Consider the following 15,213-nt stretch of genomic DNA (forward strand, 5'->3'; position numbering starts at 1 on the left):
AGTAAGCTTAGCCTGAGCTGTGCTGGTAACAACATTTACGTTCATCTGCCTTGATATTTCCTTCCAATATCAACTTCAAAAGTGAAGCTAGAAACTGTTCTTTTTTTCATGATGGCAAAATTATATTTACTTCAGGCAAAACATAAATCTGTATTGTTCTCCTTAGCCCCTTTTGCTGAATTTTTTAGCTCAAGTTATTGCTTCCAAGTTTTCTAATAATTTTGTTCTGCTTCTAGATATACTCTGTAAATATATATTGGTAGTGGGCATACTCAGAGAACCAAGGAGTTCCTCTCTGATGGCAGATTTTGTTTGGCTAAAACCTTGACCATCAGAAAACACCCACTTGAAGATATTCATAAATTTACATCTGGAGACTGGGCTCAGAATATTAGGTTAGCAGCCATTCTTATGAAAATCCCTAACTGAAGAAACAAAAACTATGTTACACAGCTGATAGACTTTCGGCCTTCTATTTCAGATAGACATTATAGGATTTTTTGAAACTTCACTTCAAAAACAATTTAGTAGCTAATTCAGTACACTTTTTAGAAGGATGACATTATGCTGTTAACAGTGTAAAAGAATCACTACTTATTTTTCTAGATGGGTCATCTCCTCACAAGACTTTGATTGAGATCATCAATTTTCCTAAAGCTGCTGCTGTAATTAATTGTAAACATCTACTCCCCCCGCCACATACAGGGGAGCCCCAGTAAAATGCATACATTTTGAAAAATGATCTATAAACCCCCTGCTGCTGTCTCCTTTCAATAGGAGATGACCCCATTCCTGGATGTTTATAAAATTATCTAGAAATGTTATTAAAACAATAATGAAAGTGACAAACATAATCACTAATTTCATAGAAGGCTGCCCACCCATCCCTCTTGATGTGGCGTGGATTGGTGCAGTGATGTTTAACTCTGGTTGCAAAACATCCTGAAGTCTTACTTATGCTTAATCTTTTCCCTTAAAGGCTGCGTATCATCCTCTGTTGGCTATATGATTGTAATACCCTCTCTGGTGAAACAGTATTTCATTTCCCTGGAGTCATTGCAAGTTATCTTCTGTACTGGAGCCTTCTGGGCTTGAAGCGATGTCAAGGAGGGCCTCTTTGTTTGTAAAAGTTGAGCTGAGAGTCAAACTCTGCCTAGGCCTCACAGGTGCAAGCTCATCTAATTTAATATTTTCATTTTTGACCAGAATTGTCTTGTCCATATTCTCTTCACTGTGCCTGGCAACTACAGCATCAAGGAAGTCTAACTTGGGAGGCAGAGATCCACTTTCAAATAGGTATTTGGCAACATAAGAGACAGAGATATTGGTCAAAAAGGAGATGAACATAGCAAATGTTTTAAATGGGAATCTCTGGTGATAAATGCCATCTTCATCACGGTAATGACCAGGATATAAGATCAATGGTTGAAGGTAAAGATATGGCTCTCCTCCAGTTATTCTGAATATAAGACCAAGCACATATCCCATCATGGCACCGTATGTGTTGGTTCCCTTGATAAAAAGCACACACAAGAGTTGAGGAAAGATGATTATGTAAACTAGGTCAGAACTGAGATACCAGAGTCCATAAACAGATTTGGCTAATAGTGCCATTGCGGTAGCTGCTGCTCCAAAAAGAAACACAGTAATTCTCATAACCCAGACGATTTCCCTATCGGATGCCTAAAAGAAAAATTCACAGTATTAATGGATTGACTCATTTCAATTAAACAAAAATTCCATCTTCTTTTCTTCTTTTATTTTTCAAATTTTGTGGCGTTTTTTGTGGTTCGGATAGCTTTATACAAAAATAAAGTTAAACGACAAGCCCATGTCCAATGTACTAGTGATCTCCTAGTAGAGGGTCATTTAAAAGATTCTATATGTCTTCTATTGTGAAGAGATGGAAGAATACAGTTATGAGCTCATGTCCCTTCTATTAAAAAGGATGAGAAAGGAGGTGAATAGCTTATCTGAAAGAATGGAGGAATGACTTAAATGTTCTTCCTTATAGCTAATATAATAAGGAAAGATTTATTTCACTTTGTATACTTCTTGGATACACTTTGTACATTTATTTAATTTAGTAGAGTGCATGAACCCTGGCTTTAGGACTCCCTAAAAGCAATATGGCCAAGGGTAGGAGTTGCATTTGGAGGGTATGTTTTCTGATGTCTCCATGCCCTTCAATAGGGATAATCTAGCACTCCACTATGCAATCAAAGGGAGCAGCTAAGCAGCACAGTGGATAGAGCACTAGGCCTGGAGTCAGAAAGACTTATCTTCCTGAATTTATTTTTGTTTATGTATTTTTTTTTTTTTTGGTGAGGCAATCCAGGTTAAGTGACTTGCCCAAGGTCACACAGCTAGTACGTGTCAAGTGTTTGGTCTGAGGCCAGATTTGAACTCAGGTCCTCCTGACTTCAGGGCCGGTGTTCTATCTACTGCACCACCTAGCTGCCCCTATTTCCTGAATTTAAATCTGGCCTTAGACACTTACTAGCTGTGTGACCCTGGGCAAGTCACTTTGTTTGCCTCAGTTCTTCATCTATAAAATGAGCTAGAGAAGGAAATGGCAAGGCACTCCAATATCTTTGCCAAGAAAACCCTAGATGGCGTCATGAAGAGTTGGATGTGACTGAAACAACTGAACAACTCAAATGCTATGAAGTGGGGTTAGCCTGTGCTTTTTGTTTCAGTGGCTATGGGAGAAAAATCTTGGTAAGGTGGTAAAGTAGAAAGAGCACTGAACTTGGAGTCAGCAGAGATCTGTATTCAAATTCTCCCTTTAACACTTTATGCTCTTATGACTATGAGTAAATTTTAGAATTACAGGTTTAAAAGTAGAAGGGGTTTTAGAAGCTATTGAGTCCAAGTCCCTTATTTTACAGATGAGATAAATGACATATGGAGAATTTAATTGATGTGCTAAATATTATATTGCTAGTGAGTGCATTAATTGTAATGTGAACCCATCTTCCTGACCTAAGTCTAGTGTTCTATCTATAGCCCTGGTGTCCTTATTTGCGGTATGAGTACAATAATACTGTAGCACCTATACTGAGGATCAAGTGAAATGATATATGTAGGGCATTTTGCAAAGCACTGCATACATGTCAGCTGTTATTGACAGGAATGTGTATTATCAGCCAGGTCAATTTTGTCAGAAGAGACTTAAAGTACCTTACATTTCCAGATTATATTTTATATTACTCCCCTGTATGTATTTTATGATTCAACTAAACTGGTTAACTTAACTTAATCAAGTCCAGTTCTTCTCTGAATTCTATATAATAATAGCTAGCATTTATATAGGATATTAATGTTTGCATTTATAAAATACTTTACTATCTCATTTGATCCATACAACAACTCTGGGAAGTAGATGATATTTTACAAATACAACTACAAATAAAATTACAAATTTTACATCCCTATTTTACAAATTCAAAAACTGAGGCAGGCAGAGGCTAAGTTACTTTCACAGCGTAACACAGATAATAAGTGCTTGAGGTAGAATTCAAACTCTGATCTTCCTGACTTTAGGTCCAGTGCTCAATTCACTATGCCATCTAGCTGTCTCTATGTTCCACTTCCAGTATCAGAGATTTTGCACAGGATGTGCCTCATGACTGAAGTATACTCCCTCCTCACTTCTGTCTCTTAGAATACTTAGTTTCTTTCAAGGCTTTGGCAGGTGTCATCTCCTACATGAGATCCTTCCTGATAATCTCACCTGCATATTGGATGATTTTGCTCTGTCTTCAAATGTATTATTTATCTGTTATCCATTCCATAAGCTACTTAAGAACAGGGGTTTGTTGTTCATTTTATCTTTGTATCCCTAGTGCCTAACGTAGTGCCTCACACAAGTTGCAATAAATCTTTATTGCTGAATACTAGTTTATTGAATTGAGATGAATTGTTGAATGTAACTTCAGGCCTCACTGACTAAGGCACTTGGTCACTTTGGCTAATGAGATACTGCTAAGCAGCTTTGTAGATATAAAGTGAAAATCAAGCTAAAAGAATATTTATACCCAGATCCTGCTGTACAGGGGAATGAGCTTATATCTATTCAACTGATTTGTCTCTATTAGTACTAATACTAATAATTACACACATTATGGTTTGCATTTAAATAATGATTCAACTTCAATAGGATAATGTCCCAATTTATGTTATGCCTTTAAATGAAATGGGAATCACACATTTCTCCTTAGGGAAAAGAGAGACAGAATGATTATTTTTAAGTTAGTACTTACATTTTGTCTGAATGATAGTTGATAGATATTTCGAGCAAACATCGAACTTGCTGATAGGATTGAAGAATCTGCAGATGACATGACTGCAGCTGATACTGCACCAAGGCCAAAGAAAGAAATATATACTGGACAGAGATACTGTAGAACAATGGGTAAAATCATATCTGCTTCTTGCCTTTCTATGGGTTCTGGAAGACCATATGTAGTCTTATTCCAGTCTGTTGGATTAAAATTTGTAAAGTCAGATACACTATTCATTTAAATCATGAGCATATAGAACTGGAAAACAACAGAAACTGAAAACATCAAAAACTGAAAACATCAGAGAGGATTCTTCCCCCACACCCTCACCAAATGCCTTCACTTTATAAATAAGGAAACTAATTCCCAGTAAGATCAAGTGATTTACCCAAGGTCTTATGGACAATAAAAGAGACAGAGCTGGGATTCAAATACAGACCTTTAGTTCTGGGTTTCACACTTTCAGGAAGGACATTGATAAGCTGAAGAATATGCAGGGGAGGTTCACTATTAGGGTGAAAGATCTCAACTTCATGTCATATGAAGATTGGTTAAAGAAAGGTGTATTTAACTCAGAGAAGAGGAGATTTGGGAGAAAGGCAAGGGACATGATTGCTGGCTTCAGTATTTGAAAGATTAGGACATGAAAGAGGGATTAGACTAGTTCTGTTTGGGTACAGGGGTCAGGCAATCTAGGAGAAATGGGTGGAATTTGAAAAGGAGCAATTTTAAGCTTAATATAAGGAAATGACAATTATAATTATCCAAAAACCAAAACAGACGGCCTTGAGAAGGAGTGAGTTCTCCTTCACTGAACATCTTTAAGCAAAGCCCAAATGACCACTTGTACAGTATGTTATAGAGTAAATTCTTTTCATGGTATGGTTTGGACTAGATGGGCCTTCCAACACTTAATTTCAATGATTCTCTGAGACTATATATTCCCAGTGACAAGTCAAATAGAAATAAGTGTCTCAATGCTTTTTGGGTAAATACTGAGAGAATTTAACATGCATTCCTCGTTAAAAAAGGAATAAAACAATTAAGTTTTTTTAAAAGCTGCTACTTTGTGAAGGTTATTTAGTCTGTGTCTTAGATTATTATTTTTCTACTTTTCCATAAGAATGAACTGGGATTTTGGAGACTGCGGTAATGAGGGGTTGCTTGGGTGCCTGTGCTTGGAGTCCAATTTCTCCCTGGCCTCAGAGACACTATCCCTGTCAGTTTCCCTCCAGCCCAAAGACCCTATCTCTGGCAATAACTCCTGAGTGGGCCCAGTGAGGCAAACTATCTCTCCCCATTACAAGAACAAGTAGACCTCTGTAGAATTTCCCTTGTATGAGCTGGACTATCTTGTACCAGCTGTACTATCAAGTACTGATGCCTACAATTATGTATACAATCCAGAGGTCAAACTATAGACGTCACCTCCTAAAACTATTTTGTTACAGACATAACAGACCAAAAGTATACCCTTATGAGCCCTCTCTTCCCCCACCCCTGTTTCCAGTAGTAAATGACGTAGTTGTATGTTATCACCTAATTAGCATACTTGGCACATAATTCACTCCTTTTCCTATATAAGCTTTAGCATCATTTCTGTTAGGTTGCAATTCCTTAAGGACCTCTGCCCGCTGTATAGCGTAACGATAAATCTTTGCCACCTTGACTCAAAGAATACTTGAGTCTGTGAATTCATTCCAGATGACCCCATCCTATACTCTGGTCCTCAGACCCCTTTTGGGTCTCAGTCTCTCACACTGCAACAGTACCAGGCAACGTGGAATTCTAAAGCATTCTTCAGTCAAACTGGCCTAAGGGAACAAATGTAGTTCCCAAGGTCCTAAGGATATGTGCATTTGCCTATAGAATATTCTTCTCTGACAGCTATTATGGAAGATTACAAAATGTAACCCAGATCCCCTACAAAGTGATTTGGGCTACTTGACTCAAGGAAGCTATAAAACCAACATCTTTCAGGGCCCATTAAAAAAGTTTTCTTTAACGCCTTTTATTTTTACATCATAGCCATTTGTGGATATGACAATATACCTCCCTCTTCTCCCCCCCCCCACAACACATATTAAACCCTTCCTTGTAACAACAAAAGAAAAAAAAACAACAGTTAAGGAAACACACTTGATATACTGGCCTCTGATAAGAGATAAAGCATGGCATTCCCAATTTCTCTACTGAGACGAAAGTGATATATAACATAATCTATTCTCTGGGATCATTATTAGTTTTACAGTTGTTTAGAGTCAGGTTTTCTTTTAGTGATTGTTGTCCCTACATTGCATCATTTTGTATGTGGTACATTTGCTTCTGAATATTTCATTTTGCATAAGTTCATAAAATCTTCTTTTTTTCTGAATTCCTTATATTCGTCTTTTCTTTTTAGCCATTCTTCAATTGATCAGCATCCTTTTTGTTTCCAGTCTACAAAAAAAGTGCTGTTATGACCATTTTGGCACATTTTATATCTTTATTTATGACTTTGCCCTCTTTGGGAAAAAGTAGTACTAGTTGAATCCCTGGATCAAAGTGTATGAACAGCTTAGTCACTTTACTGGAAAATTCCAAATGGTTATCTTAAATGGTTAGACCAATTGAAGATTCCAATAATAATGCATCTCTTTTTCCATACTCTTTCCAATGCTATCTGTTGTCTTTCTCTTTTTGTCAAATTTGGCAATTTCTAGTGTTTGTGGTGAAAGCACAGAGTTGTTTCAATTTTAAATTTTGTAACTACTAGTAATTTGGAGTATGATTTTATATGGCCATTCACAGTTTACAAGTTTTCCTTTGAAAACTGTTCATATCCTTTCACCTGTCAGAATGATTCAGGATTGCATGTATGTGTGTGTGTGTGTGTGTGTGTGTGTGTGCACACGCATGTGTGTATCTTAACTATTAATTTTTGTCAGTAATATTTGATGCAAATATTTTCCCAATCAAGTTTTTTCTTCTTGTTTTATCTTGATTAATTCATTCAATGTGAATGATATTTTCATTTTGAGTGACTAAAATTATCTATTTTATCCTTTGTGAGTGCCTGTATCACCTGTTTGTTAAGAATTCTTTCTTTCACCAGAGTTGTAAGAAGTATTGCCTTCTATTCTCAGGTCACATAACCATTTGGAAATTACTGTGATTTGTTGTGTGGCTTATTTTATGCCAAGTAAATTCAAAGGTTGAAAACCAACATCCAAATCAACCAACTAACATGGGGTTTCGAATCTATACGTATTAGTGACCATGATGTTGGCAGTAACAAGATAAGACTTAACCTGTAGATGCTCCAATTGCTCCAATAAGTATTGCTGGGAGGGCCATCAGTAGGCACCCAAAAGCTGCCAGAAAGGATAGAACTTGAGCATAGGTTGCTGAAGATGATGATAGAACTCTTTGAAAATAAGCTTGCCATGGAATTCCTCCCATCATCTGCAAATAAATCAAATATTTCTCTTATGTCTGAGTCTGAAAACACTGCCAGAAATGACAGCTACAATATGCTTCCTGATAATCCAATTATGGCTCTATTTCCAAAGTATGACTATTGTACTATAGTTAGCGAATAGGAAATTCTTATCTCATGTATGGTGAGTTGCCAGAAATAGGGTACAGATTTTGATTCTTGTTAAAATCAGGATGACAAAAGTTCACATACATAAATATAATTCGATTTTGTAGAAATCTTTCTAGATCATAAACCACCCAATATATGATTTATAAGTTCACTGTTGATTAGACTAGAGCATGTCTCTATCTTAGCAAGGGGCCAAGAATGCCTGCCTAAATGAAAGACACTAATTGAAAATATGGTTAATGGAAGAGAAGCTGTAACCTTGGACATTGTACAATATCTATCATCAAGAAGTTTGTTAATAATACAAATTTTAGATAATTGATAAAGAACTTGAAAATCAAAATGTATCAGTTCCCAGTGTTGCTACTGGGAAAGTGTACTGCTGGCTAGCTGGCAAAGTACTCTAGTGCAGGATAGGTTTATTCCAGAGGAAAGATATGTATATCAATCAAATACAGTTTGATGATGGCATGTATGTTCTGAAATTTGTGGTTTCATCAATGTGGAGAATTCCTGGTGCAGAAACACTCTTTACCAATGAGAATGGCAATTTTTTGTAACTTATACTAGTGGTTAGTATCTGCGACACTGAAAGATTAAATAATATAACCATGGTTACAAAGCTGGTGCAAGTCTGAGGCAGTACTTGAATGGAGTTCTTCCTTACTCCAAAACTGGCCCTCTACCTATGATACTACACTGGCTTTTTTGAAGACCTTATATTTAAAAATAGTTCTATTCTTTTTATTCAGACAATATTACTTTTTCTTTCTCTCTGTCTTTCTCTCTGTGTGTCTCTCTCCATAGTTGTCATATATACATTGTTGTGAGTGTGTGTATGTGTGTGTAAATATATGGATATATGTACACACATATGTGTGTATATATATACATATGTATATATATACACACACACACGTGTGTATAGCTTTGTCTACTGTCTCCCCCATTAGACTGTGAGTTTCTTGAGGATAGAGACTTTTTTTTGGTCTTTCTTTTTATCCCCAGTGCATAAACCAGTAGGTTTATGCACATATAGTAGGTACTTAAAAATTGCTTGTTGACAACTGATTGTACCAGCTTCTCCCTCTCCTTGTTGCTGTGATGTACTGATCTCCACATCATTTTCACATTTTCAATGTTTATATATACATATACATATATGCACACGTATGTATGCATGGGTGTATATGTGTGTATGGTGTATATATATATATATACACACACACACACATATCTCCTGATTCATGTTCTTTCTTTATCATTCATCTCTTGCCACCTTCAGGAATTCCAAAGTTCATTGTGATGACCTCTCTAGCTTCCTTAACTCCAGCTACCTCTTTTTCCACCATACATCAGCTACATTTCACTCAAATTATATTATATCATTTCTCAGATTTGCATTACCTCCAAGATCCAGAACTCTAAAATTATACTCTTCACAACCTCCTTTTCTTCTATTTCTCTCATAGGTACTATAGTCAATTTTTCATCTTTATTGTGTCTTTTCATCCCTTGAGTCATTCTATTTCTCCAAGTTCATCTCCCTCAATCTGACTTTGCTTTCCTTTATACCCAGCCTTGTCCCTATGGTTTGCCATTTCTCTGTTTCACTAGATACTCTAGAATTTCTAGATTCCCTGACTTGATGTAGTCCTTCATCTGTGAATTCTTATTCCTTAGTAACTCTGCCATCTAATTTCTCCTTTCCTACTTAATGTCTGCTAAACATCACTGAAAAAAATATAATTTTTTTTTTCTGATTGTGTTCAATATGAATTCATGGTATCTAACTTCTGCTGGGATCTTGCAAATGTATGTAAATCTTTCAGTCCTACCTTTATTGATAGCTCATTTCACTATCTGCAGAGAGGCTGTTCCAGATCTTTTATTCTTTACTCTTCCAACCAAACCCATCAACAAACTCCACACTTACATCAGTTGGTTTTGTCCTCTACTTTACTGAGAATTAAATCACAAGAATTTTAAAGTTGCTAGGGAGCTCAGCTCCCCATTCCATAGATAAAAGAAATCCCCACTCTAGCAGAGTTGACAAATGATCAGCTGGCCTCTGCTTGAAGACCTTCAAGACCCATCATCTCTTAAGTTAGGTACTTCACTTTTGAATGGCTTCCATTGTTAGGCAGTGTTTCTCCCTCTTCAACCCCCACTCCAACTTCTAGCTTAAACCTGATTTTTTGAAATTTCCATCCATTCATCCTAACTTGGCTTTCTGGGGTCAAACAGAATAAATTTAACCTTCATTTTACATGACAGCCCTTCAAGTATTTAAAGACAACTATTTCCCCACCTTCATCTTCTTTTGTCCAGGCGAACAGGTCCAATTCCTTTAAGAAAACTGAATATAATATGTGACCTTTTTTAGTCTCCACTTTATATCATCCAGACTCCTTAGTAGCTCAATATACTTCCATTTTTTCACAAAAAAGACTTTCCTACTTCTTCCTTGATATATAACTCTTTCTCAAGTTTTCTCCTGCTTTCTATGACACTTTACTTCAACAGAAATCACCCCACTCTCCTGCATCTTCAATCTTTTCTTCTGCTTTGGGTCCCTCCTACCAACTTTTACAGAATTATAGAATATCAAAGTTAGAAGGAATCTCAGAGTACATCTAGTCCAACTTGAACATGAACAAGAATCCTTCACTACTCCCTATCCTCTCTTAAAATTTTCTTCCCCTCATGCCAGAGTATTTTTAAAAATGTATTGATGTAGTCATGTGCTCTTCTGCTAAAAAATCTTCAGTCGCTCCTTATTGCTTTTTAAGTAAATTTTCAGCTCCTTTACCTGGTATTTAAGACCTAGTGCCACTCTACCTTTCTACTTATCTCATATTATTCCCATCCATGTCCTTTATGCTCAAGACAAACTGTAAAATTCTCTTGACCTTTTAAAACATATTTTACTGTCACACCTGTCTAAAGACAGTTTCCTATGCCTGAAATGTCTCCTCCCCTGATAAGCAACATCATTTTTTTTTACAAACTTTGAAATTGTTTAAAAGTTGTCTTTATGTTTTTGTCCATCAAGGAATTTTGTATAATCCTAATACATGTATACGAGGCACCTTGTTAAAGGAAAGCTTTTAAAACTATGGCATGCTCATTGGAATTAAATGCTTTTTTGTAAGGAAAAATAATAAACTAATATTTTATTCTCCTAAACCTCTCAGAACCATGATTCCATTTCAGACATCTCTGACATAATTTCCTTTTAGAATTTTGGACAGGATGTCAACATAAACTTCATTAAAAATTGTAGTAGCCACTAGAACTCAAAAGAATTTTAGGTCAATGTGGTAATATTAAATCTAATCATACTAAGCATTAAAAATAAAGAGTTCTTACTAAAAGGAATACTTTTAAGGTGATCACATTGTTGGCAAAATTAATTTTTTATTTTGTTTTCTAAAATAAAGTTTCTTTTATAAACAAAGAAACAACATGTAGTAAATGTTTTTTTGAAAATATGCCCCTTTGTTTCTCAGATAGGCAGAACCCTAGGTTGGCAGGTTGGTTTTCTTTTTTCCTTAATTATTCCCGCTCCTTTTACTTCCCAAATACCTAGTTTCCTTACTCTGTTCCCAGGGTTTCTCATTGTGGAAACCATTTCTTAAAAGCATTCTTGACAATTTCTCCTTCTACCAGACTGCCCACTCCTTCAACTATTACTTGTTTTAAGTTCCATCCTTTGAAGACATTGTTAATTGGCTCACTCTCTACTCTGATAAGTAAATTTTATAAGTTGTTAAAGTTTTAATCCAACATTTATATATTAGTGTTGCTTCTTGTGTTTTAACTCAAAAAGGCTTTGTGAGATTTTCTGGTACTGTAATAGGCTGATGGGAAAAAATAATGGCAGGGTGCCTTATAGTGCCTTTTAAATTATAATGTGTAAACAGCTGCCTATTTCACCTATGCATAAGAACAGCCCAGTCTCAGAGCCAAAGTTATTACCCTTGCCTGTGACCTTGTTTTCTAACTTTAGCATCAGTCAACTCCATCAACAAGTCAAGATTTGTTTTTCATTATTGTCACCATGCTGCCACATACATTTGATGCTTCATTGAAAATGAAAGGACTCCCAGGGTTTACTTGGCCCATCTTACAGAATGTGACAGAATGTAGGCTTTCCTGGCCCACCTGACACCTAGTTTAGTTAGAGACTTTTAGTCAGTTATTGAGTGTGTTAAAATATGAAGATTTACTCCATGGAAAACCAGATGTTTTATTTGTAAGATATCACTTACCAGTAAAAGAAAATTATCAATCCAAGTATAGATTTCATTTGATTTAAGAGATCCCAACCAAGGGTCCTGGAAAAGTTTATGCACAGCAGTGAACCCAATGTCTGCAACGGCATTATGTGACATCGCAAAAGGTACACTGATCCACTGTAACAAAAAAAAAAATTAACATTATGACATTACGTTCAGATTTTAATAGTTCAAGGCACAGCCAAGGTGGTGGAATAGAAGCAGCAACTCAGCTGAACTCTTCCAACATTCCCCTCCAAACAACTTTAAAATAACGTATCCAATTGAATTCTGGAGTGGCAAAGCCAACAAAAGGTTGGGGTAACATTTTTTTTCCAGCCCAAAAAATAACTTAGGTGGTCAGAAGAAGAAGTCTATTACACTGGAGTGGGACAAGCAGCAGCCAGGACCAGTGGCAGGCTTTGGTGATTGAAACAGCAGTAGTAGTAGCTTCAGGAGCTCTCCTTCCAGAAATAATAAGGGGGTTGGACAATTGGTCAGAAAGAGATTATAGGGGACCCTGAACTGGCACTGGGTGCAAGACCTTGTTGTATTGCCCCCCCCCCCACACACACTTGTGGGTTGTAGTTCCAGGGTGTAGAGGAGAATTAGTACTTCTCGCCACATAGAAGCAAGGCCCTTCCTGAGTAAAGATCAGAGCAGAGATTTGGAAAGCAGTGACCACACCTCTCCCCAGATCAAACCACCATGAAAGTACTGAAAACTCACAGACCCCCAGATGAGTTCTGAAAAAATCAGCACAACAAAACCTGAAGCTTGGGATAGTGTCATATCACCCTCCCACCCCTGGCAACAGAGCCCAACTTTAACATAAAGTTAAAAGTCAAGAGATAGGCCAGAAAAATGAGCGAACAACAACAAAAAGAACCTGATCACAAAAATCTTCTATGGTGACAGAGAAGATTAAGACACAATTTACAAGAAGATAACAATGTGAACACAGCTACAAGTAAAGCATCAAAAAAACAGTTCAAATTAAACACAAACCCAACAAAAATTCCTAGAAGAGCCAAAGAAAGAAATGAGTGTTAGAGGAAAAAATGGGAAAAGAAATGAAAGTGATGCAAGAAAATTACGAAATGAGATGTCTTTTCATAACAACTTGGTATAAGAGAGATAAAAGAATAAAGAAAATAACACCTTAAAAACCAGAACTGGCCAAATGGTAAAAAAAGACAAAAGAAGAAAAGAACTCCTTAAAATTCAGAATTGACCAAATGGGAAAGAAAAGGCATAAAAACTCACTGAAAAAAATAATTTCTTAAAAATTAGAATTAGAGAAGTGGAAGCCAATGAATTCATGAGATATCAAGAAACAATATAACAAAGTCAAAAGAATGAAAAAATAGAAGAAAATGTGAAATATCTCCTTGGAAAAACAACTGATCTGGAAATTAGATTTAGGTGAGAAAATTTAAGAATTGCCTTTTAAAACTACCCGGAAAGCCACAATAAAAATTAAAAAAAAAAGCCTGGACATCATAAGTAAAGAAATTACCAAGGAAAGCTGCCCTGATATTCTAGAACTAGGAGGTAAAACAGAAATGGAAAGAATCCACTGGTTACCTCCTGAAAGAGAGCCTGTAAATGGAAACTCCCAGTAATATTATAGCGAAATTCAGAACTCCCAGGTCAAGAAAAAAAATCACAAACCGCCATTAAGAAACCATTCAGATACCATGAAGCTCAGGATCACACACTATTTAGCAGCTTTCATGTTAAAATGAATGGAAGGCTTGGAATATGATATTCTGGAAGGCAGAGGAGTTAGGATTACAATTAAGAATTATTTACCTGGGAAATCTCAGTTATAATTCTTCAGGGAGAAAAATGGATATTCTTGATGAAAAGACCAGAGATGAACAGAACATTTTACATTCAAACACAAGATTCAAAAGAAACATAAATAGAGAAATATGAAAGAGAAATCATAAGGGGATTAATAAGGTTAAAATGTTTACATTTTCACATGGGAAGATGATACATGCAATTCCTAATAACTTTTTCATTATTAGGGCAGTGAGGAGTCAACATAGAGGACACAAGTGTGAATCAATTATGTTGGTAAGATCTCAAAAAAAAAAGAAAGTTTGAGAAAGAGGGATGATGTGGGAAAAGTGGGAAGAGAGAGGAAAAAAGGGGGAAAGTATCTTAAATAAGAGAGGCATACAAGGAAGAGATTTTACAGTAGAGTGGAAGATGAGGGAATGGTGTCTTGAATCTCACTCTCACTGGAATTGGTTTAAAGAGAGAAGAAAATATGTACATACACACATAAAGACTCAGTTGAAGGGGATAAGAGAAGGGAGGGGGAAATAAAGGGGAGAGTAGATTAAGAGAGGCAATAGTTAGAAGCAAAATAGACTTTTGAGGAGGGATAGGGTAAAAAGAGAGAGAAAAGCAAATTTTAATAGTTCAAAACAATTCAAAAGTTAAGACAATAAAAAATTTAAAAGCAAATTCAACTATTGATTCTAAGTGAAACCTGACTACCTCAGAGAAGATCTTGTTCTTATCCAGTTACCTTATTCAGTATTAGTTAATCCTTTACCTATCCCCCATCTCTTCCGACACTTGGGTAAGGTAAAGATGTGAGCATACTCCCTGCCTCTCAATGATGCTTCCTGACCATTGTTTTGTTGCCATAACTAACAACCTCTCCACTTTTGATATTCATGGAGGTAGATGGGAAATTAGTGAGCATGGTGAAGGAAAGGCCTAACTATTATTGTACTCTTATCTTACCTGTCAAAAATATTGACAGATAATTGGGGTGGAAGGAAGATTACAAAAACGACTAATGTTCAGCTTGTAAGAAGATGGTAAGGAACATAGGATCATATTATCATAGTTTTATTGATAGAAGGAACTTCAAAGGCCATCTTGTCCAATACTGTCATTTCTTAGTTAAAGAAACTGAGGTTCAGGAAAGTGAAGTAACCTTGGGATGTAGCTATTCTCAGTGAATTTATCCCTGAGGTCCCTTCTGGTCTAAACCTTTACCTTTATGATCCTAGGTAATCAGTCCTTAAAAAAT

The 15,213-nt window shown here is 36.2% G+C and overlaps 1 protein-coding gene across 1 annotated transcript in view; it reads right to left on the reverse strand.

The window, feature by feature from the left end:
* Positions 1-1,053: 1,053 nt before the first annotated feature.
* Positions 1,054-15,213, reverse strand: part of LOC114046099 (high affinity choline transporter 1) — a 38,345-nt gene continuing 24,185 nt past the window's right edge. The window contains exons 5-8 of the mRNA XM_027866352.1: positions 12,150-12,293; positions 7,577-7,730; positions 4,266-4,483; positions 1,054-1,683 (exon numbers count right to left, since the gene is read on the reverse strand). Of these exons, the coding sequence (XP_027722153.1) occupies positions 1,054-1,683; positions 4,266-4,483; positions 7,577-7,730; positions 12,150-12,293 (1,146 nt within the window). The remainder of the gene's footprint in view (positions 1,684-4,265; positions 4,484-7,576; positions 7,731-12,149; positions 12,294-15,213) is intronic.

This window comes from Vombatus ursinus, unplaced genomic scaffold (assembly GCF_900497805.2).
Source record: "Vombatus ursinus unplaced genomic scaffold, bare-nosed wombat genome assembly UNPS02014781.1, whole genome shotgun sequence".
NCBI lineage: Eukaryota > Metazoa > Chordata > Mammalia > Diprotodontia > Vombatidae > Vombatus > Vombatus ursinus.